This window comes from Panthera pardus, unplaced genomic scaffold (genome assembly GCF_024362965.1).
Source record: "Panthera pardus isolate Hobbes unplaced genomic scaffold, ASM2436296v1 HiC_scaffold_21, whole genome shotgun sequence".
Classification (NCBI taxonomy): Eukaryota; Metazoa; Chordata; class Mammalia; order Carnivora; family Felidae; genus Panthera; species Panthera pardus.
Genome location: NW_026526777.1, coordinates 12,167,594 through 12,188,515, shown reverse-complemented (window position 1 = coordinate 12,188,515; position 20,922 = coordinate 12,167,594). Strand labels below are relative to the sequence as shown.

Here is a 20,922-nt window from a genome sequence, read left to right as displayed (position 1 = left end):
CTCTGTCAAGGAAAAGGATGGGTTTGTTTCTTCTTATATTCTCCCCCTTCAATCTTTATTTTTTGGCCTTAGAATTCTTAAGGCTATTTGGGGTAGGGGTGAGGGGCAGTGGTTTCCTAGAATAGCCTGTTTACCAGACAAAGGGGTAGAATGATGGGGTTTCCTTTCCTTAAGCTAAATACAGATAAGCTATGATTTGGGTTTTAAAACCACAAACACTGGTGTAAAATATAAAAGAGCACAGATGGGTGGGATATTGAAGATGAATTACTGGGGGCATAAATAACATGCCATGAACTGAAATGCTGTAAGTGCAGAAGTAAAAGATGATCAACATCTGTCCACTGGGACGGGATCGGACAAAAAGAGGCTGTCAATGACAAGATGCAACAACTGTGAATTGTTTTTGTTTTTTTAAGTTTTTCTTTTATTTTTGAGAGAGAGAGCATGGGCAGGGGAGGGGTAGAGAGAGAGGAGGACAAAGGATCCAAGACAGGTCTGTGCTGACAGCAGCCAGCCCAATGTGGGCTTGAACCCACAAACTGTGAGATCATAACCTGAGATAAAGTCGGACATTTAACCAACTGAGTCACCCAGGTGCCCCTAAATTGTTTTTATTTAACATGATAATCATTTGATTTTGCTGCCATTTATTATTTCAATTAAAAAAGTCATTACCATAAAGCTTCTCAAAACTCTGTCCTCTAAAGAGATGGGTCAGCTGACTTTCCAGTAAAGGGCCAGGTCAATAAAAAATACTGTAGGTTTTTGAGAGTCTGTTATAACCACTCAACTCTGCAATTATAGCCCATAAACAGTCTTAGACAATATGTAAACTAAAACGCATGGTTGTGTCCCAGTAAAATTTCACTTACAAAACACAGGTGCAGACTACAGTTTGCCAAACCCGGTCCCAGAGTTTAAAGTGTTGTTAAGTATTCCATAAAGCCCTTAATTTTCTGACTCTCATTTCAAGCAACACTGTAATTTCATGTTCAAACTGCATTCATTTAGATTTCAAATTAGAGAAATGTGTTTTATTATTTATCAAAGTTTTATTTTTTGAAGCTATAACTTTAGAGCTTTAAAAGTTAGTATTTCAAATCTGAAAAGTGACTTCCATTTTTAAATAACTCAGCATGCAGAATTATTTTATCTTTGGTGTATTCTCAGACATGCAACTCGCACTGTATCTGCCTGACCCGCTGTTTTGTAACAACCTACTGAGCAGGAGAAAAAGGAAAAGAGGAGCAGAAGGTGGACTTGAAGGAGAAACTGAAGGTAGGTTCTTCCAGGTTTTCATTCCTTGCCTACCCGTTGCTTATACTCTGCCTTTATGCTTACAAGTTCCTACACAGAATCACGTATCTGATCCTCAAGTGGGGGGAGGGAGGCAGGGGAGGAGAACAGATGGACGGACAAACAGAAAAAGAAAAGTCTAATTGAAGCTTGTAACTATCGCTTACTTAGCCACTGAACATGACTTAACAGAAGCTACTTTTGTAGGAAATGGAAATAAGAGGCTTAGACAAGTTATTAATGTAAAATGTGTACGGACTTGCTTAATAAATTAATAAACTGGTAAAACCAGAACTCTCTAGTGTTCCTAATGCAATACACCACTCCCATCACCTCTGAAGGGAAATAACTTGGAATTTGACTGCAAAATTAGAAGCCAGGCTTTGTAAACTTCAGGAAGTTACTCTCAGATCCAGTTTCTTACTGGTTACTAAAACAAGCCAATAAAAAGGGGAGCATTATCTGGACACTCTTGAACAAAGCTGTGGGGAGGAGTCAATGCAAGAACAGCACCAGTGTGTAGTCCACAGTGCCAGATGTGGTCTAAATAACACCGTCCGTTCCTAGCAATTGGGCTGATTCTCTGGAACAGGAAAGAGCACTATGTGCCACTGTTAGCATTTAGAGAAGAAAAAATACAAGCAGTATTTTAAAACACTGCTATGGTGCATTTTAAGCATTCAATTAAAACAAGGTTAAACTAAAGTCAGCTTAATTTCAGTATCCCATTCACCATGATCAAAAAGCACCTAGTAAAAGTATCTGACTAATTACCAAAGACACAGATTTTTTTACCCATAGGTGGACTTTTCATAAGCTTGACAATGCTGTGTCAGGAAAATATGCCATAATCCATTACTCAACGAGATGGGAGGTGTAGCTGGCTGTTGCCCTACATATAACGGTTACTGCTGTTACTACCCCACACATAATTAGCTGTCCAATAATCAGCACAGAATCTCAATATACTCTACTCAGAATGAAGGAATTTAATTTTTTTTTTAACGTTTATTTATTATTGAGGGACACAGCATGAGCAGGGGAGGGGCAAAGAGGGGGGAGACACAGAATCGGAAGCGGGCTCCAGGCTCTGAGCTGTCAGCACAGAGCCCGATGCGGGCCTTGAACTCACAAACCGTGAGATCATGACCTGAGCCGAAGTCAGACACTTAACTGACCGAGCCGCCCAGGAGCCCCTCAGAATGAAGGAATTTAAAGACCAACGCTCTTCCCCTCAAATGACATCTAGAGAGGGGTCCATAGCTTGTGTGTGATCTATAGAGTGGATCATGTACAGAGTGGAAATACTCCTAACCTTGCCAGAGGGTGGGAGAGATCAAGGATTTATGTCCTAAGCTCCAGGATTTATTCCTAGGAGCAGAGCTATTTTAAGATCGTCATGGCTCTGCAGGACTTCCAACAGGCTCACTAAAGAGAAAAAAGATTTATCACACTTCACAATAGAGAGAAAAACATTAACTTCTGGACCAAAACCTTAAGACTTCCCTAAAGCATTTTCTCTCTTCAGCAGAGGTCAAATGTCCATGAAAGAAAGAATCTTAGGGGGACAGTTTCCAGTCAGAGGCCTAGCAACTGTTAATGAGGTGAGGAACCTCCTATTCCATTCTTCTCCAACCAAAGCCCAGGACACTGATGGGACAACATATCCCCTCCAGTACCAGAAGTCAAGTCCGAGAGTTCCCCATACCTCTCTGTGTTCTTGTCACAGCCCAGAGTCTATAATTTTGGAAGTTTAAGAGGGACTGAATTATATCCAGTTACAGCACTACTCGTTGGGTCATGTTTTAGAACTACACTACTGTTTGAACAGAACTGTACATCTTGATTATTAAATATGGCCCTTTTCTACCACAGATGCCATTCCTTTCATCTCTCACAGCAAACAATCCTGTTCCATACTCAGTGCTACCATCCATTTGGCTAAATGTTTTGCCTAAAGATATCATTAAAACAAGAATAATATGTATACTTTAGTCAAAACTTAGTATCACTTTAGGGTTCCCCTGAGAAGAATGAGAAATAGTCACTGGTCCAAAACCTCTTGACAACCCATTACTCCCTGAATACACCTTGAACCTTCATACCTCTCTGCCTCTGCCAGTGTGTGTCTTCCACACCCGGCCCCAGGCCAGCAGCACAAGCATCCCCTGGACAACTGTTTACAAGTGCACACTCTCTGCATACTGTGAACTTACTGAGGAGAAGTTCAAGAGGTGGGACCCTGCAATCGGTGTTTTAGCAAGCTCCCTAGTAATTCTGATGTACAATGAAGCTTGAGAAGCACGGATCTATGCTTAAAGAGTACCTTCCCTGAACTTTATTCATCCATAAAGGGCTTCCTCTACCTCAGGACTATTTTAAATATCCTTTATGAACTGCTTCCTCCTTCCCTGCCACTTAACAACCACAAACACTTGGGAGAACAGTTTACACGTCATACAGGACTACAGTCGCGTCACATGGGATACGGCGTGTATGTTTCTTCCCTGACACCTCTCCCAACTAGATGGTGAGCTGCTGCTTGCTAGTATCTCGAGCTTGGCACACAGCAGGCATCAGTAGGTGTTAACTGTTCTGCCAAAATATTCAAGCAGTCTATACACAGTATGTCTTTACAGAAGATGAGACGCGACCATCCTAGACCATCTGAATTCATGAGCTTCCTCACAATGCTGTCTCGACTCATTCCAGCATACTGACCTTGGGGGCTTTTTCAGCTTTCAGTTTACGAACCACCTCTCCTTGGGCAGCAACTTCATCATACAGAGATTTACTCTCCAGAGGACGTGCTACTGATACAGAAGAAACATTCTGTACCAGTGCGGCAGGATTTCCAGGCTTGTACTCCTGGCCAGTTTTCTCCTTATATTCAGCTTTCAAGGCCAAAAGTTGTTTTACAGCCGCATCTATATCTTCCTTGGCTGCTTTCTTGGCTTTTAATTCACGAACCACATCCCCTTGAGCAGCCACTCTGTTGTAAAGGACCAAGGAATCCTCAAATGTAGCACAAGTATTATCCAAAGAAGGACCTGGTCTTTCCTTAAAAGGAATAGTTGGCTACAGAGACAGAAAACCAAAAGTGAAATAGTTAATTCATGTTAAATGTCTTCCCACAAAATTATACACACTGTCTTATAACATTCCATGCTAAAAAATTTTTAAGTTTTAATCCCTTAAAAAGTTTAAGTAAATAACCTCACTCCTAACAATTTATCTTAATGAAAAATGACAGAAATAAAAACAGACGTAGGTAGATATTTCACTGGAGCATTTTTATCACAGTAAAAAACTGAAAATAACCTAAATCTTAACCATTAGAGGATTAAAGAAATTATGACACATCCAATATATCTGAGAATAAATCATTGTTCCACCACATACTGCGACCCTGAATTACTTACAAAAGCTGTTTCTGGTTTTAACTAAAAGACAGGAATAACTGTATTGAACCCAACAGTGTGATGGGAAAATAAAGGTAATAAATATGTGTAAAGCTTTTAGTTACAAAGCCTGAGAAAAAGTATCACGGAGTTTTAGGTATTATTAATTTTGTAAAAGAGGAGACAATATCTCGATTACTGACAAGGAAGACTTCCACGAAACACTGATACAAATTTAACTCAGTACTGTGGAACAACTCCATTTGTATAAAATTACATACTTATGGGCAAATGGTTATATAAAGGTGTATGCAATAAACCTAGAGATATGTTCTGGATAGTGAATAACTGTGCTATTTTTATTCTCAATGTCATACTTTCCTTCTGCCTAGGATGCTTTCTACCCTACTGAAACCCTTCCAAATTTAAAACCCAGCTCACATCATACCTTCCCCATGACTTTTTTCTTCAATGGTCTTCCACTTAACTTTTCAAAATCTCATCCATATTCATGAGTCACATGCATTACCTCTAAAATGTTTCATCTCTAGGCCAGGACTCTGTCCGGACCCCAGACCCAGCATTCTGAATGGTCTTTAAGACATCTTTACCTGGATAGCTAAGAAGCACCTTAAGCTACATCAGAGTTGCATTTTACATGGGGGCTAAGTTCTGAAGTTAGCATGTAAGTCAAAAACCACATACACGTGGAGCACCTGGCTGGCTCAATGGGTACAGCATGTGACTCTTAATCTCGGGGTCACACATTGGGTGCAGAAGTTACTTAAAAAAATAATAAAATCTTAAAAAAAAAACCTACATACACTCAAAACTACTCCTTCAAAATACACAACCATGAATGTTAATATACACATATAAATGCCTATTATACAGTAAAGGAAAATACACAAAGGGAGCCACTCTGTGCCAAAAATGCATACATTCTGTTCTGTTATACTTATTTTTGATAACGTGAACGGACTCAATCATGCCTGGTAAAGAACGAAATAATATTAGGGTAACACTGAAAAATCACACCACCTGGTGGTGATTTCTCCCAGTGTGTTCGTTCATGTACATGAGACAAAGAAGCATTCAGGGAAAAGCTTTCTCACTATTAAAAGAGAAAGCTTTAGAAGTGGCTTGAGTGCAGGTGGTACTTTAAAAACACTGTTTACCATAACATTAAGCCATCAAATGAAGGTGCAAGTGTAAATGAAGAAATTTCAAAAAACTATCCTCCTGGGCTTTAAAAAAAAAAAAAGAAAAGAACAGAAAAGATGAAGCAGGGTCCATGATGAGTCAGACTTTATTTTTGATGACACTGATCTCTACTAGAGGCAAATACCCTCAAACCTACATATCAAAGGACAGGGCATTAGCCTTAAGATTTAAGGCTGCAAACAATGGCTGACTGCAGTGTTGGACACCAATGCCAGTCAACTGTTCTTGAGTTTCTAGGAGGGTCTGTGCAGGTTCCAAAGCATATCCACAAACGTTCTGACACTCCTTCCATCAAGAGGTGGAGTCTATGTCCCCTCCCCTCGAAATGTGGGCAAGCTTATGAGTGCTCGGTACAACAGACAACAGCAGAAATGACACTGTGTGAGATTTTCAAAGTTAAATCATAAAAGGCAATGGTGTTCCCACCGTGTCTACTGGACATTCACTTCTGAAGCCTCAAGCTGTCATATACAAAGTCTCACTACCCGGACGCTACCAGACTAAAGAGGTTTCTTGCAGCTGTTCCATTCGATACTTTCTGAGTGAGCCACTGTGATGTCCAGCCTAGCTGAGCCTTCCATGACTGCTAACCAGCCACCACTTGACTGAAACTACATGAGATGTACAGGTTCTTATTCTTAGTGTTTTGCCCCAACTCTATTTTCCCTAATAAAGCAGCCCTGTTATTTTTAGTATGCCATTTTGCAAAACATAAAGTTTTTCAGGAATACACAAATTTCTGAAACCAATATTACACTATATGCTAGTTAACTAAAATGTATATAAAATTTTGAAAATAAAAAAGGAATACATAAACTTATAGCATAACACTAGCATCGTTATAGGATACGTAAAAGGTGAGAGGTACAGGTGGAAACTGGGACCAATGAGGGAATGGGTAGCCACATCTCCCAGTTCATGTTTATTTCATTACAAATACTAGTGGTTCTCAAAGTGTGGTCTACAGAACCCAGAGGATTTCTTCCTTTCTTTTTTTTTTTTTTTTTAATGTTTACTTTTGAGAGATTGAGCACGAGCTGGGAAGGAGCAGAGAGAGAGGGAGAGATAGAATCCCAAACAGGCTCCACACTGTCAGCGTGGAGCATCGCGGGGCTTGAACCCACAAACCATGAGATCATGGCCTGAGCCAAAGTTGAAGACTTAATTGACTGAGCCACCCAGGCACCCTGAACCCAGAAGAGTTCTGAGATCCTTTTGAAGGAGGGCTGCGAGCCCACAGTTATTTAATAATAATACTAACACGTAGTCTGTCATTTTGAGTCAGTCCTTCATGAGGGTACAATGCAATGTCTTGGAGGCTGTTAAGTCAGACACTAAAGAGAGATTTAAAAGTGCTGGAGCGCCTGGGTGGTTCAGTGGGTTAAGCACCTGACACTTGACTTTTAGCTCAGGTCATGATCTCACGGTCATGGGATTGAGCCCTGCATCAGGCTCTGTGCTGACAGCGCGGAGCCTGCTTAAGATTCTCCCTCTCCCTCTATCTCTGCCCCTCCCCCGCATGTGTGCACTCTCTCTCAAAAATAAACAAACATTTAAAAACAAGTAAGTAAAATAAAAGTGCAAAAACCACACCATTCTAATTCACAAATCTGTTTTGGAAAACATATTTTTCATAAAAAGTGTTATTTATATAAACATATAATTGGGTTTATAATTGTCATTTTAAAATGAATATGTTCTTTAAAAACTTGTCAATTTTATTTTTAGTGTAGCCAATACTAATAAACATAACTCACATAAAACAAAAGGGGTCCAGTTTTAAGAATGTAAGGGTCTTGAGACTAAATAGTTTGAGAGCTGCTGGTATATACTTATAAAAAACAGAACGCAGATACTGCCCCATTAAAATTCTTATTTTTCGGGGTGCCTGGGTGGCTCAGTCCATTAAGTGCCTGACTTCGGCTCAAGTCACGATCTCAGGTTCCTGAGCTCGGGCCCCGCGTCGGGCTCTGTGCTGACAGCTCAGAGCCTGGAGCCTGCTTTGGATTCTCTGTCTCCCTCTCTCTGCCCCTCCCCCGCTTGCACTCTGTCTCTCTTTCTCAAAAATAAATAAACGTTAAAAAATTTTTTTTAAAAACCTCTTGTTTTTCTTCAATTTTCTTTTGGCTGAGATCCCACAATATTTGTGTAAATTAAAAGCTCAAGCCACGACATCATCACTGTAAACAGTTCCAAACTCACATCTAATAAACTTACGTGTCTCTGTCTTCCCTAGCTCAGGTTATTTATCTTTATTTACCTAGTCAACCCAACAGAATTAGAAATTACTGTCTCAACAATTCTACTTCCCAAATTCATGTCTTCCTTTACATCCTCCATGCTCTCACGCTCTGGCTTCCTCACCACTCATAACATCTTCTAGTCCTACTTCCAGTCCACCCTCCAAAGTATCTTCTACGCTGATACCAAATCATCAGTGTTTACCCAATTGCCAACATCTGTGGATCCCAAACCAGGTATCAAGGTGCTCCAGGGTGCCACAAAATATTTTATGTATTTGAGGTAAACAGAGCAATATACCCAGCATCTCTCAAACATTACATGTTTGTAGTTTGCATGTACTACAAGCTCAAAGTGGTTCAGTCTTAACATTACAGTATGCTACATTTCTTTCAATGATGTCATATCTTTGCAAAACTAAATTTTCCACAACTGCTGTGTTAAAATCAAGTACAGGAAAATCATTGTGGAACAGTAAATTAGCATGGCAGTGTCCAATCTGAGTCCAAGATTCAAGAAAGAAACCTATCGCCCACAACATGGCAACTCCTATCCATGTTCTCTTTTCTGAACCTCGGTCTATCAGGAGCTCTTCTCTCAGAGGCACTGGAGTCTGACAGAAAAGTACAGATAGGGAACCATAAAACCGCTTCAATGTCCTAACTCTGTCAATAACAACTTTTGTTATCTTGGGCAAGGGATTTTTCCTTTTCTTTCCATGTGTAAATGAGTAGCTAAGAACAGGTGGTCCTCTAAGTACTCTTTAGCTCTACACAACGATCCTAAAGTAGACAGGTTATTAAAAAAAAAAAACAAAGGGGGGGGCCTGGGTGGCTCAGCTGGTTGAGTGTCCAACTCTTGATTTCAGCTCAGGTCGTGATCTCATGGTTATGAGATAGAGCCCCATGTCAGGCTCCAAGCTGGGGGTGGGCCCTACGCGATTCTCTTTCTGCCCCTTCCCAACTGGTATGTGAGCTCTCTCCAAAAAAAGAAAGAAGAAGAAAAGAAAAGGATTTGGGGCACCTGGCTGGCTCAATTGGTGGAGCATGTTCTGGATCCTGGGGTTGTGAGTTCGAGCCCCACATTGAATGCAGAGATTACTGAAGGTAAAGAAAGAGTGTAAACCCTGGGGCAAAAATATCATCGACTAGAGCCATATCCATAAAAGTCAACATTTACCTCATTTTTTGTTGTTTCTACCTTGGTCTTTTCCTTTGACCCAGATGTTGGCATTTCCTTAGTATGTCCATCTGGAATGTATATCAAAACACATGGGGCTTCTTTGCAGCTATAGGGGCTAAAGAGAAAATAGAGGGTCAAAAAAAGTTTATTCGAACAAAATTATCTGACATCAATTAAAACCGAATTCCTAGATTAATTCAATGGTACCGTCTACGTTAATGTTTTTCAAAGTATAAACAGTCCATTCTCTTATTATTCAAATCAGAAGCTCTTCAGAGTAGTTTAAAACCAATAAATACACAAATAAAAATTTGCAGTTCTAAGTGCATGCTTCCAATTTAAGAACTTTTTATAGATATAAACATGCTAACTCCTGGACAAAAGCTACTCTGTCACCAGAAATGGCACTAGTGGCTGCTAATGGTCTCATTCTTGATTTAGAGCAAGTGCGTCTACATACCACACCTAATCTGCTTATAAACAGAAGAATTTCTGTAAAACATGTATAAGAATTTCTCAATTCTAAAAGTAATTAGCAAGATCCACTGTCCCGGAGACTATTCATAAGCAAATGATTTCTTCAAATTTTGTAGGAAAAACAAAAAGAATTCAGTGACAATAGGGTCCTGTATCTCTGCAATGTTTTTAAATAGTCTTATTGAGATATTATTATAAATCAGCCTTCGAAAGTACACAATTCAATGGTTATATGAAACTGTGCAACATCACCACCCTCTAACTTTAAAACATCTACATCACCCCAAAAAGAAATTCTGGGCCCTTTATCTACCACTTCCTGGTCCCCCATGCCTCTAGCATCTGGCAGCGACTAATTTGTTTCTATGGATTTGTCTATTCTTGTATTTTGTTTAAATGGAGTCACACAATACGTGGTCGGCTGTGACCAGCTTCTTTCACTTAGCGTATGTTTAAAGGTTCGTGCACGCTACTGCATGAAGGGTACCTCACTATTTAGGACTGAATAATGCTCCCTTGTATGAACATACCACATTTTGTTTATCCATTCATCAGCTGAGGAACATCTGGGTTATTTGTAACTTAGCTATTACAAATGAGGCTACTCAGCGTTCCTGTCAAAGTTTCTTATGAACACGTTATTATTTTTCTGGAGTACACAGGTAGGAGGAAATTGCTGGCTCAAACGCTAACTCTATGTTTAACTTTTTGAGGAATTGCCACAGTTTCCAAAGTGGCCAGATCATCTTAAAATTCATAATCCTATCAGCAGTGTATGAGGGTTCCAATTTTTCCACATCCTCCACCACTTGTTATTGTCGGTCTTTTTGACTATAGTCATCCCAGTGGGTGTGGAGTGACGCTTCATTATGGTATTGATTTGCATTTACCTAATGACTAACGATACTGAGCATCTTTTTGTATGCTGACTGATCATTTGTATATCCACTTTGGAGAAATATCTATTCAAATCCTTTGCCCATTTTTAATCTGTTTTTATGAGTTGTGAGAATTCTTCATTTATTCTGTACACAAGTCCCTTATCAGACACACGTGTAAACATTTTTCTCCCATTCTGTGGGTTTTTTCACTTCCTTGGTGGTATCCCTCGAAGCACAAAATTTTTTAATTTTGATGTAGTCCAATTTATGTATATTTTCTTCGGTTGCTTGTGCTTTGTTTAAGAAAGCAATGCTAAGGTACAAAGACTTACACTTAATGTTTCTCCTAAGTGGTTTATAGTTTTAGCTCTGATATTTAGTTCTTCGATTCATACTTAATTTTTGTAGATGGAGTGAGGTCCAACTTCACTCTTTTGCATGTGACCATCCAACTGATCCGGCACATTTGTTTAAACTCGACAATTTTTTAGACTAAGTTAAGAACCTACTCTGTTCGGGGCATTACTCTAATTGTGGTACCGTCACCACCCACACCACTACCACCATCATCACTAAATGTGTGACAAGGGTTACTAGGTACCAGGCACTGTACCACACTGTTTACATGTATGATGTTATTATGACTGAATGCAATGTGGCATTAAGGGAAAAAAAAAAAAGTATCTGTCCCTGATGAATGAATTCCAGTAGCGGAAACAAGACAGATTCAATAGCATTCAAGACACATTCAATAGAGTGTGATAAACACTCTAAAGAGGAAAAGTGCCAGATACTATGGACATACATAGGTTGGGTACCTATCCAGACCAGAGCTCTGGGAGAAGTAACATCTGAAAGGTTACCCAGCTGAAGAAAAAGCAGGGCCATTCCAGCAAAAGGCAGGACAGGAGGTTCAAAAGCATTTGATGCCTTTGGAAAGCTCCAAGCTATCCAGTATCTTGAACAGGACGGATACGTGAGAGGGTAATTACAAAAGATATGGCTCAGCGGGGTGGAGAGGCCACAACATAAAAAAATCCTACAAGTCACACTAAGAAGTTTAGATTTTACCCTGAAATCAAGAAGAGGTTTTAAGCAGGGGGGGAAATGTGATAAAATTGTTATTTTGAAATTTTTAGAGTTGGGCCCATGTGAAAAGTGGATTAGAAATGGACAGAACTGGAGGCAGGGACGCTACTTTAGAAGCTGTTTTGGTAATCAAGAAGAAATGCCAGGGGAGGGGCGGGCAGGGGCGGAGGGGCTAACACAGCAGAGCAGGGGCCACACAGAGATAGCCTAGACTGGCAGTTAAAGCACTAGAGTTTACCAACTGGAATGAGGGGATGAAGGAGCAAAGCAGAGATGGTACTAAGGATCTCGGGATTTTGAAGATACTGGGTTTGACATATCTATTCAAGGATGTCTAAAAGGCATCAGATTCCCAAGTGTAGCGCTCAAGAGAAAGGTCTGATCACGCAAGAGATGACAATGAAAAAACAGCAGAGACAAAAAAGAAAACCAAAAGGAACACGGACAAAAATTTAGAAACTAAAAGTTTTCCTAATAATCCCATTAGCTCACAGTTTAAAAAGCAACAGAGGGAGGGGCACCTGGGTGGCTCAGTGGGTTGAGCATCATACTTCTGTGCTCACTGCTCAGAGCCTGGAGCCTGCTTCGGATTCTGTGTCTCTCTCTCTCTCTGCCCTTCCCCCACTTGCGCTCTGTGTCTCTCTCAAAAATAAATAAACATCAAAAAAAATTTTTTAATAAAAAAATAAAATAAAGAGAAACACAGGGGTGCCTGGGTGGCTCAGTCGGTTAAGCATCTGACTCTTGATTTCAGCTCAGGTCATGATCTCATGTTTTGTGAGTTCAAGCCTGGATGGGGCTTCACTCTAACAGCACAGAGCCTGCTTGGGCCTCTCTCTCTCTCTCTGCCCCTTCCTCAGTTCATGCTTTTTCTCTCAAAATAAATATTTTTTTAAAAAATTTAAAAAAAGAAAATACACTATGAAAAAAGAGGTAAGAGTGATAATTTTCACCCAAAGGTAAGATATGATGAAACTTTTTTGTTTATACTTGGACTCCATGAAGATGAATTATAAGATGGTTTAATTTTAGAAATGAATAATTTGTTATTAGTAATTACTGTTTCAAAGTTACCCCTTATTACTATAAAGCCTGAAATACTAAATATAAAACAAACAAATCGGACCGAATAGAGAATTATCAGGGACGGTACTTAAGTAGAAACTTAATTTTTAAAATATTATTTACTGTAAGAACTTTAAGCATTTTCATTTAAACGCTCAAAGACAGGCATGCCTAGGTAGCTCAGTCAGTTGAGCATCTGACTCTTGATTTTGGCTCAGGTCATGATCCCAGGGTTGTGGGATTGAGCCCACCATTGGGCTCCATGCTGAGCAGGTAGCCTGCTTAAGATTCTCTTTCTCTCTGCCTCTACCCCTTTTCCCTGCTCACATGCTCTAAAATAAAAAAATTTACAAAAAATTTTTTAATTAAAAATTAAAAAAATAAATGAACGCTTAACTACATTTACTTACCTAACAGGTTCATATGGTTGATCACAAATAAAGAACCCTCTTCTCTGGAGTTGTATAATGTCTCCTTTTTTCAAATCCTTCAGGCAGGGATCGCCCAGCATTAGTTCCTCATGCTGTAAAGAGGACAGAAGATGAAAATACACCTTCTCAGAAATCAGAGCACTCAAGAGAACTCTACAGCACAAGCTGTTTTTCCAGAGGCTATTTTCAACAAATATGTTAAAAGCTTTACTACTTAAGCAGACACTGTGAAACAGTGAAGAATTAAACAATTACATTTATTGTATTTTCAAAAGTCAAAATCTATAAATTGACGAATTTCAGAAAACCTCTCAACTAACTTGATTGGTGTCCCTGAAGATATATAAATAAGTTTCCCACCACAGGTAGGAGCCACAGTGCAAAAAGCACACTCAGACCTGGCTGAAACTCACGGCAGCCCTCAGCACTTAGGCACAAGGGCTCTGCCTGTCCTCAGGCAACTTACTCACCTTCAGCGTGCTTCAGCTTCTATCTTCCGTAAAATGGAAACATCACCCTTTTACATCTTTTCATTTTAATAAAATTTTACAGATCTTTTCTCCATTTTGTTTGAAAACCAAGTACTTAAAAGTAATTTTTAAAAATTCTTAAAAAAAAAAAAAGGCTTATATGACAGGGAAAAAAGAAATACGATTTCTTTCAGGGGTCTACCTTACTGTTCTTGTTGACATACTGCTTAAAGTCTTCATCTTTTCCTAGCACGGGCTTTGTGATCAAGTGCTCATAAGTGACACAGACTGCCGGGATGGGAAGAGCTTGCGCGGTCTCTGCAAGCCAAGTGATCTTAGTGGTTTTCTTGTAGTCTTTGTTCTCCAAATTCAATTTTGCATCAAGAGACACAATTTTTCCATCTGCATTTCTAGATATAAGATTGAAAAGTGTTTAGAGAAAACAAACCATAATTGCTATGAATGCATTATTTTGTTCTGTGATCTGTAATAAATGGCTAGAAATTTTCTTTGGAAGAGTGTCAAACGTGTATTTGAATGTCTAATATTTGATGAAAAACAAGAATATATTTACAGATTTTAAAGTCACCAGCACGAAGTATTAAAAAATGTAAAGAATTTTAAAGCATGTAACAATTACTTGAAATCATATGCAATGACTGGACAATTAAGATTTCTGAGTTCACATAAACTAATTTTACTAGCATGCTATGTTCCATTTACATAATCTTAAGAACTGACAAGTGTAGCACACTATAATAACTGGACAGTAGCATACTCATCACAAAATAATTTTAAAGCAGATTTTAGGATAAAGATTATGTTACATATACAAATTCTGTCCAAAGGGTCCCTCCCGCAAACTGTATAATGAGAATTAATGACAAAAAGGGATCCCATAAGCATTAGAACTTTTTTTATATTCAGATGTAGTAATTTTCAACATCACAAGCAAAACATATCCCAATATCCAATTAATAAATTGGAACACCTATGGAAAAGAAATTTGTTATGTGTCCAGAATTGAGAGTTTCTACACCTGAGCAAGTTAACCAGTTGGGAAAATGAATGAGTCTAAATTAGGTTATTTTTAATAATGAATAAACTTAAGAATTTCCTTTCACACTTATTAGAAAATAGATGAAAAGTTCTTACTTGTTTATTTTAATAATGTTGATGTTGCCCCAATTTATGAAGGTAACCATCTCACCCTCTGATAATGTCTCTGCATCAGCACCTTCAATGAAAACTTTAGGACTATACCACACTGGCTTTAAGCCAACATCAGGATTCTGATTTAAAAAAAAAAAAAAGAGTGTTGATTGAAACAACTTATTGAACCCAGCATGCAGATTTATATATTCGTTCATTTTATTCTTTAACCGAATGTATTACCTGTGTTGGTCTGAATCCCAGCTCTATGACAATGAGTAAGCCATCTGACCAATAACGCTAACGGGAGTCAGAGGAAGTGACCTGTCCCTCTAAACTTACTTCCAGCCTAAAATTCTTTGTTTTTCAGAGCTAAGCCCATATTATTTGTCCTTGGTGTCCCTCCAAACAGAATCTGCTTTGCTATCCTCAGAATCTCACTAAAGGTTTTTCAGCAAAGGAGAAAATAAAGTCAGTCCTGATCAGTGACTACAGAATATTACAGGACAACAGATGTCCCCACAGCAGGAAATTGTGGACCTTTCATATTTTAAAAAACAAATTTTAACAAGTATTATATTTGCATACAGATAAATTTTCTGCCTTGTCAGAAAATGTGTTATATAAAGAAGAAAAAAGACCTAAGGAATAAAAAGAATGCTGTGTTAACTTTCAGTTGTTTCACTTCAAGAGAAAAGAGTATAAGAAGATCCTTTGAAATAAATCTTACATAGCATGTATTTAATAACTGTTCAATGAAAGTACCAATACATCTGAGAAAAATTAGTATATTGTATCAAGCTATATTCTGCTGGGCTCAGAACAGAATGCTAACAGGCTAAATCTGTTAACACTTTGTGAGGGTAATAATAATGAAAATTCCACATATCAAATTGAGTAATCCAGTCATCATCTAAAGTGTATTTCCAAATCAATTAGTTCCTAACTTATTACTTTCCTTTATCACTTACTCTATTAACTAAGCTATCTGAATACATTTAACCATCATTTTAAAAGCAGCAGCACCCTTAAAAAGTTTTATCCTCACCATTCAAATTTCAAAACATTCAGTTAGCTTCACAATTAAACTAACAGTAGTAGGTGATAGATCAGATACTACCACTCACCAGGCTGAACCAATCAGATGTAAGATAAAGGCAAAGCCAAATCAATAGCAGACACACACACACTTTCCACATCTTATCAGGAATCTCCTTAAAATAACTCAAATCTTTAAAGTTAAAAATAGCCAATGTCATATAGAAAGGCAATCATATTAAGGCTGCATCTTAGAAAATCCATAGCTCTTCGTGATGCATGTTGTTATACGTGAGTTAGTCTGTGAACGTAACGTAATTATGAGTAAGGCTATGAGGGTAGTGAATCGGTCTACGAATCTCCATCACACAATGAAGGTATTTATAGACAACCCCCAAAGCTGGAATACATGGACCTATTTTTGCTTCATGACTGTCAACCAAGCAGTCATAACTATCTAAGACGACAACCATGCTTTAACTTAAGAGGAATTCGCCACTATCTACATTTAAGATTTATGTTCTCACTTTGCTGATACTTTCTACAACACAGTAAATGATACTGCGATAGATCCTGGACTAAAATCGTGATTCAAAGGGCGCTTGGCTGACTCAGTTGGTAAAGCATGTGACTCTTCATCTCAGGGTCATGGTTGAAGCCCCTCGTTGGGTGTGGAGTCACTGGGTGTAGAGACTACTTTTAAAAAAAATGTGATTAATATTACTAGGTCTAATGTTTGGCTTCAGGACAAAGAAAGGTAATGATGAATAACCTCATTAACAGCGAATGCACCTCATCTTCCCTATAAAGATAAGAGCATGAATTGTAATACCTCATCTTTCAAAATGACTCCAGAAAGATAAATCTTATTTATATACTTCCACACTATCTCCACAGAATAAGAAAAAGAGGCACAGAGGGTAGTAGTTCCCTGAGACGTGTTGTGGATTATTACTAGAATAATTTTCTTCAGCAGGAAACCCACAAAAATATTTACTTCAATTAGTATCAACCCCTAACAAATAAGGTTGAATAGAAAATGATCCCCAAACCACACTATTACCACTAAACCACACTGTCCCCTCTTTAATCCTGCTCCTTCTGAGAATAACATTGGTGGAAGTGAAGGTGACCTTTGGGTGTTTGGCTACTTCCTTCATCTCCTCCTGAGCCTCAGGGACATTCACCGGAATCACTTCTTTCTTCAGTAATGCAACATATCGCGGAGCCACCGGGTCAATAACCTGCAACAAATGCACCCTCGTTTTAAAACATTCAGACATTTTAAAAACTTCATAAATAAATAATAGCACAGGAATACTAACTGGCTTTCTTTGTTACTGCATTTACTAATTTTTTGGTTTACCTGCTAAGTCTTCTACTTCTAATATTTAACTGTCAAGTAGAAAGAAAGAAAAAAAACAATCATGAAATTTAGAGTTCCTTTCCAAGAATTAACTACTAACAGGTAAAAAGAAACCAATTAGTTAAAGCAAAATACTTCTTTTGAAAGTCATGTTTTACTCTGGTATAAGAAGGTGAGGAAAAATTATCCTGTGGGGTTATGTATCAATCCTACAGGTAAATGTGTTACGTAATTTTGTATTGTTGGAAAGTCCATTTTGAAAGAATATAGATATATGTGTTTTAGTACCGTTTTTAGCGTTTGGCAACACAACACCATCAAAAGCAAAATAGCATTAGGTCACTATAATAAGGCAATTCTACAAATCTTAGTATAAACAAGACATTTCTACTGGTCTGCAAGCCATATATACAGGGAACGCTGTGTTCCCAGTACTCAGCAAGGGCCTGGCACACACAGGTAATGAACAAGCATTTGCAGGCTAACTGAACAAATGGTCGTGCTCCCGAGGCTCTAAACTAACTCCACCTCCAAAACATGAGTAGGCTGCCCTTCTAGGTCTGATGTCTTTTCTTCACTTCACTGTTCAAAATTTAAAATGATCCATGATGACCACATATAACAGCAGTGTTTAGACACTAAATAAAGCGTATGGAAGAAAATGTAGATAGAGGCATGTGTAGAGTCAAACAGCTAAGTAGAAGGATGCAGGAAATAGTGGTATGGCTAATTAAACTTGGCTGTTTGGTTTGTTTTGTATTAACTTTGTCGTTGCCACTGTTGGGTTGGTTTTTGTTTGTTTGCTTTGAGACTATTTTTCGGCTTCTGAAAATTACGAGTGACTCGAAACCTCCTTAGAGAGTCCCTCAAAGAAACTAGAAAAGCTACTGAACTTCCCCATGTCTGCTACTCCTAATGGCTTATATTCCACGTCGGTAGTAGATCAACACCAGCCTCTCTGTTTATTATTTCATTCTTTGCTCCCCTGAGTTAGCTTACAGGTCATTCTTACTCGTTTGGGATTTCTTCATTCAGCTACAACTGGGCTAGAATGATCCAAGATTTAATTAGTGACTACTCAGTTCAGTATTTAAGCCAGGAAGACAGATGAAATTTCTTTAAAGTTACAACCAGACAAGCCAACCTGACAAGTCAGTTTCCTCAACTGATGAAAGGAGTAGAAGACGGCCTCCCACAGCTGACTACCTGAGACGCTCACTCAGGGCACTGGCCGGCACTGTACTCGGGCCACTCGACACTAAAAGATTATCAAGGTAATGGTCTGAAGTAAAGTCTAGGAATCTATATATTTTTTAAGTTTATTTATTTTGAGAGAGAGCGTGAGCAGGGGAGGGACAGAGAGAATCCCAAGCAGGCTCTGCACCATCAGCACAGAGCCTGACACAGGACTCGAACTCACGAGCCGTGAGACCATGACCTGAGCCGAAGTCAAGAGTCAGACACTCGACCGACTGAGCCACCCAGGCACCTCTAGAAATCTATTTTTAATAAGCATTCCATAGATGGTCAGGATCAGACAAGTTTGGGAAATCTTGGATTAAAAGATTTAAGTCTTTTACAGCTCTAAAATTATACTTTTATTTATCTAAAGGTTTGTAATTCTAAAACTTTCTGGATCAAATTACTCTAAAGGGTCCCCGGAATTTCAAGGAGTTGCTCTAGCAGACACCACCGAGTGGGGGAAGGACAGGCCTCGTACTGGGCAGAAGAGGACTCCAGAACCCTTGACACACTTCAACCAGGACACCCTTTCACTGACTGGGGTTTACTTGAAAGTTGTTCATTTCAAGGAAGACTTTGCTTGTTTGGGGTTGAAGAGGGAAGTCTCTACATAAATTTTCTAGCTAGGAGCGCACATGAGGGTAAAGATGAGATTTGGGGAAAAAACTATTGTATTATCATACCACTGAAATACTAACACAGACTGTAAAATTAAAGCACTAAATAAAATTTGATGGAAGTAAATACTATTCTGAAATGAACACCTTAATAAAGCTTGTGACTCTTCTGCCTTGACTGAAGACTTCAAATCTTAACATGTAAAACCAAGAAGGAAGTTAGAGAGGAGCTGGTGAAATGTCTATCAGTAATAAGGTAGATCATTTAATGGAAATGGATTCTATTTAGTTATTCTGTATTAGTTTCCTTCTGAGATGAAAAGTCAGGCTAAGAAAATACAGACTATAGTAGTTGCAGAGGGATACTAAGATTATTACCACCCCACATGTCACTGTCTCCTTCATCCATTTGTCCCCTCTTCTCTTTACTATATATACCACACTCTGTAAATAAAGCTCTTTCCCCAAAGGAGAATGTATTTAAAGAGTTCCAGCTAATCCAGAGTTAATCCACTTGTCTTTTAGCAGGAGATGCTTTAACAGAAATGCTAAGTTACCAAGAGTGGGAGAGTGTCCAAAGAATGACATTTTCTCTGTCCTTAATAACTGCTTCACAATGCCAGAGCATTAAATTTAGTTCACTGATGCTTCACTTACATTTTATTTGCAGAACTTGGAAAAAAAGAACAAGCCACAAAAAAACAAAGCAGTGATCAGACTGAATGTGACATGAGCCCTAAATAAGAGATCTGTACCGCAAGGGTCAGAGAGAATGGCAAAGTGAAGGACATGTGGGAAGATGTCAGGAAGGCCAGCAGTAGAAACAAAAAGGTACATATCAGAACAACTTCATTTTTACTACCAATGAAAAATTTTAGCCGTGCTATGTGTTTAACATGGTGCTTGATGATTAGGGATCCCACAGATGTATGGATAAACAAAGTAGACTGAAAAATACTCACCTACCTTCGCTTCCTCCCACATCCCCACTAAAAAGACATAAAGGATTTTTTTTGTTTGTTTAAAGGTACAAACCCAGAAAAATTAGTGTAAGTGGAGAGGAGATAACAACAACAAAATGCTGGAATCTGGAGACCATGTGGAAACAGCCCCTCTCTGCAACTGCCTCTCCCCCAGCCCCACTGAAGAACGGAAGATTACTCTAGGAGGAGCGTGTCCAGATCCTTCTCGATACCAGATACCAGAAAGAGCTGAAGGGGAGGGTTCTGCACGAGGGGATTAAGCGAACGTATGACACCACACAGGCCGCACCAGGCTGCTCAGTTCAGCTCCAAAGCCGAGAGCAGCCAAGCCTTCACACTTCGGGCACGTAACTGAAAGAAACCCTCTGGAAAAACTGCCTAATCCAAGAAGTGAGATATAAAGTTACTGACACAGAAGCTGTGCAACTGACTGACTCAGCCAGGTCATCCTACAGTGAGTCTCAGCTGAATGTCCAGCTCTTCCCTTCAGGGCTTCTTTTTTTTTTTTTTTTTTTTTTTCAAAATTTTTTTTAACGTTTATTTATTTTTGAGACAGAGAGAGACAGAGCATGAATGGGGGAGGGTCAGAGAGAGGGAGACACAGAATCCGAAACAGGCTCCAGGCTCTGAGCTGTCAGCACAGAGCCCGACGTGGGGCTCGAACTCACGGACCGCGAGATCATGACCTGAGCCGAAGTCGGACGCTTAACCGACTGAGCCACCCAGGTGCCCCTTCCCTTCAGGGCTTCTAACTGCTCCCTTAG

General features: G+C 39.1%; 1 protein-coding gene across 3 annotated transcripts in view; it reads right to left on the bottom strand.

Moving 5' to 3' along the window:
* EPRS1 (glutamyl-prolyl-tRNA synthetase 1) overlaps nt 1-20,922 on the bottom strand; it is a 72,238-nt gene that overhangs the window by 26,030 nt on the left and 25,286 nt on the right. For all 3 annotated transcript variants that reach the window (XM_019465650.2, XM_019465651.2, XM_019465652.2), the window contains 6 exons: nt 17,084-17,194; nt 14,916-15,052; nt 13,963-14,170; nt 13,270-13,382; nt 9,345-9,462; nt 4,021-4,377 (listed from right to left, as the gene is read on the bottom strand). In XM_019465650.2, the coding sequence (XP_019321195.2) occupies nt 4,021-4,377; nt 9,345-9,462; nt 13,270-13,382; nt 13,963-14,170; nt 14,916-15,052; nt 17,084-17,194 (1,044 nt within the window). The remainder of the gene's footprint in view (nt 1-4,020; nt 4,378-9,344; nt 9,463-13,269; nt 13,383-13,962; nt 14,171-14,915; nt 15,053-17,083; nt 17,195-20,922) is intronic.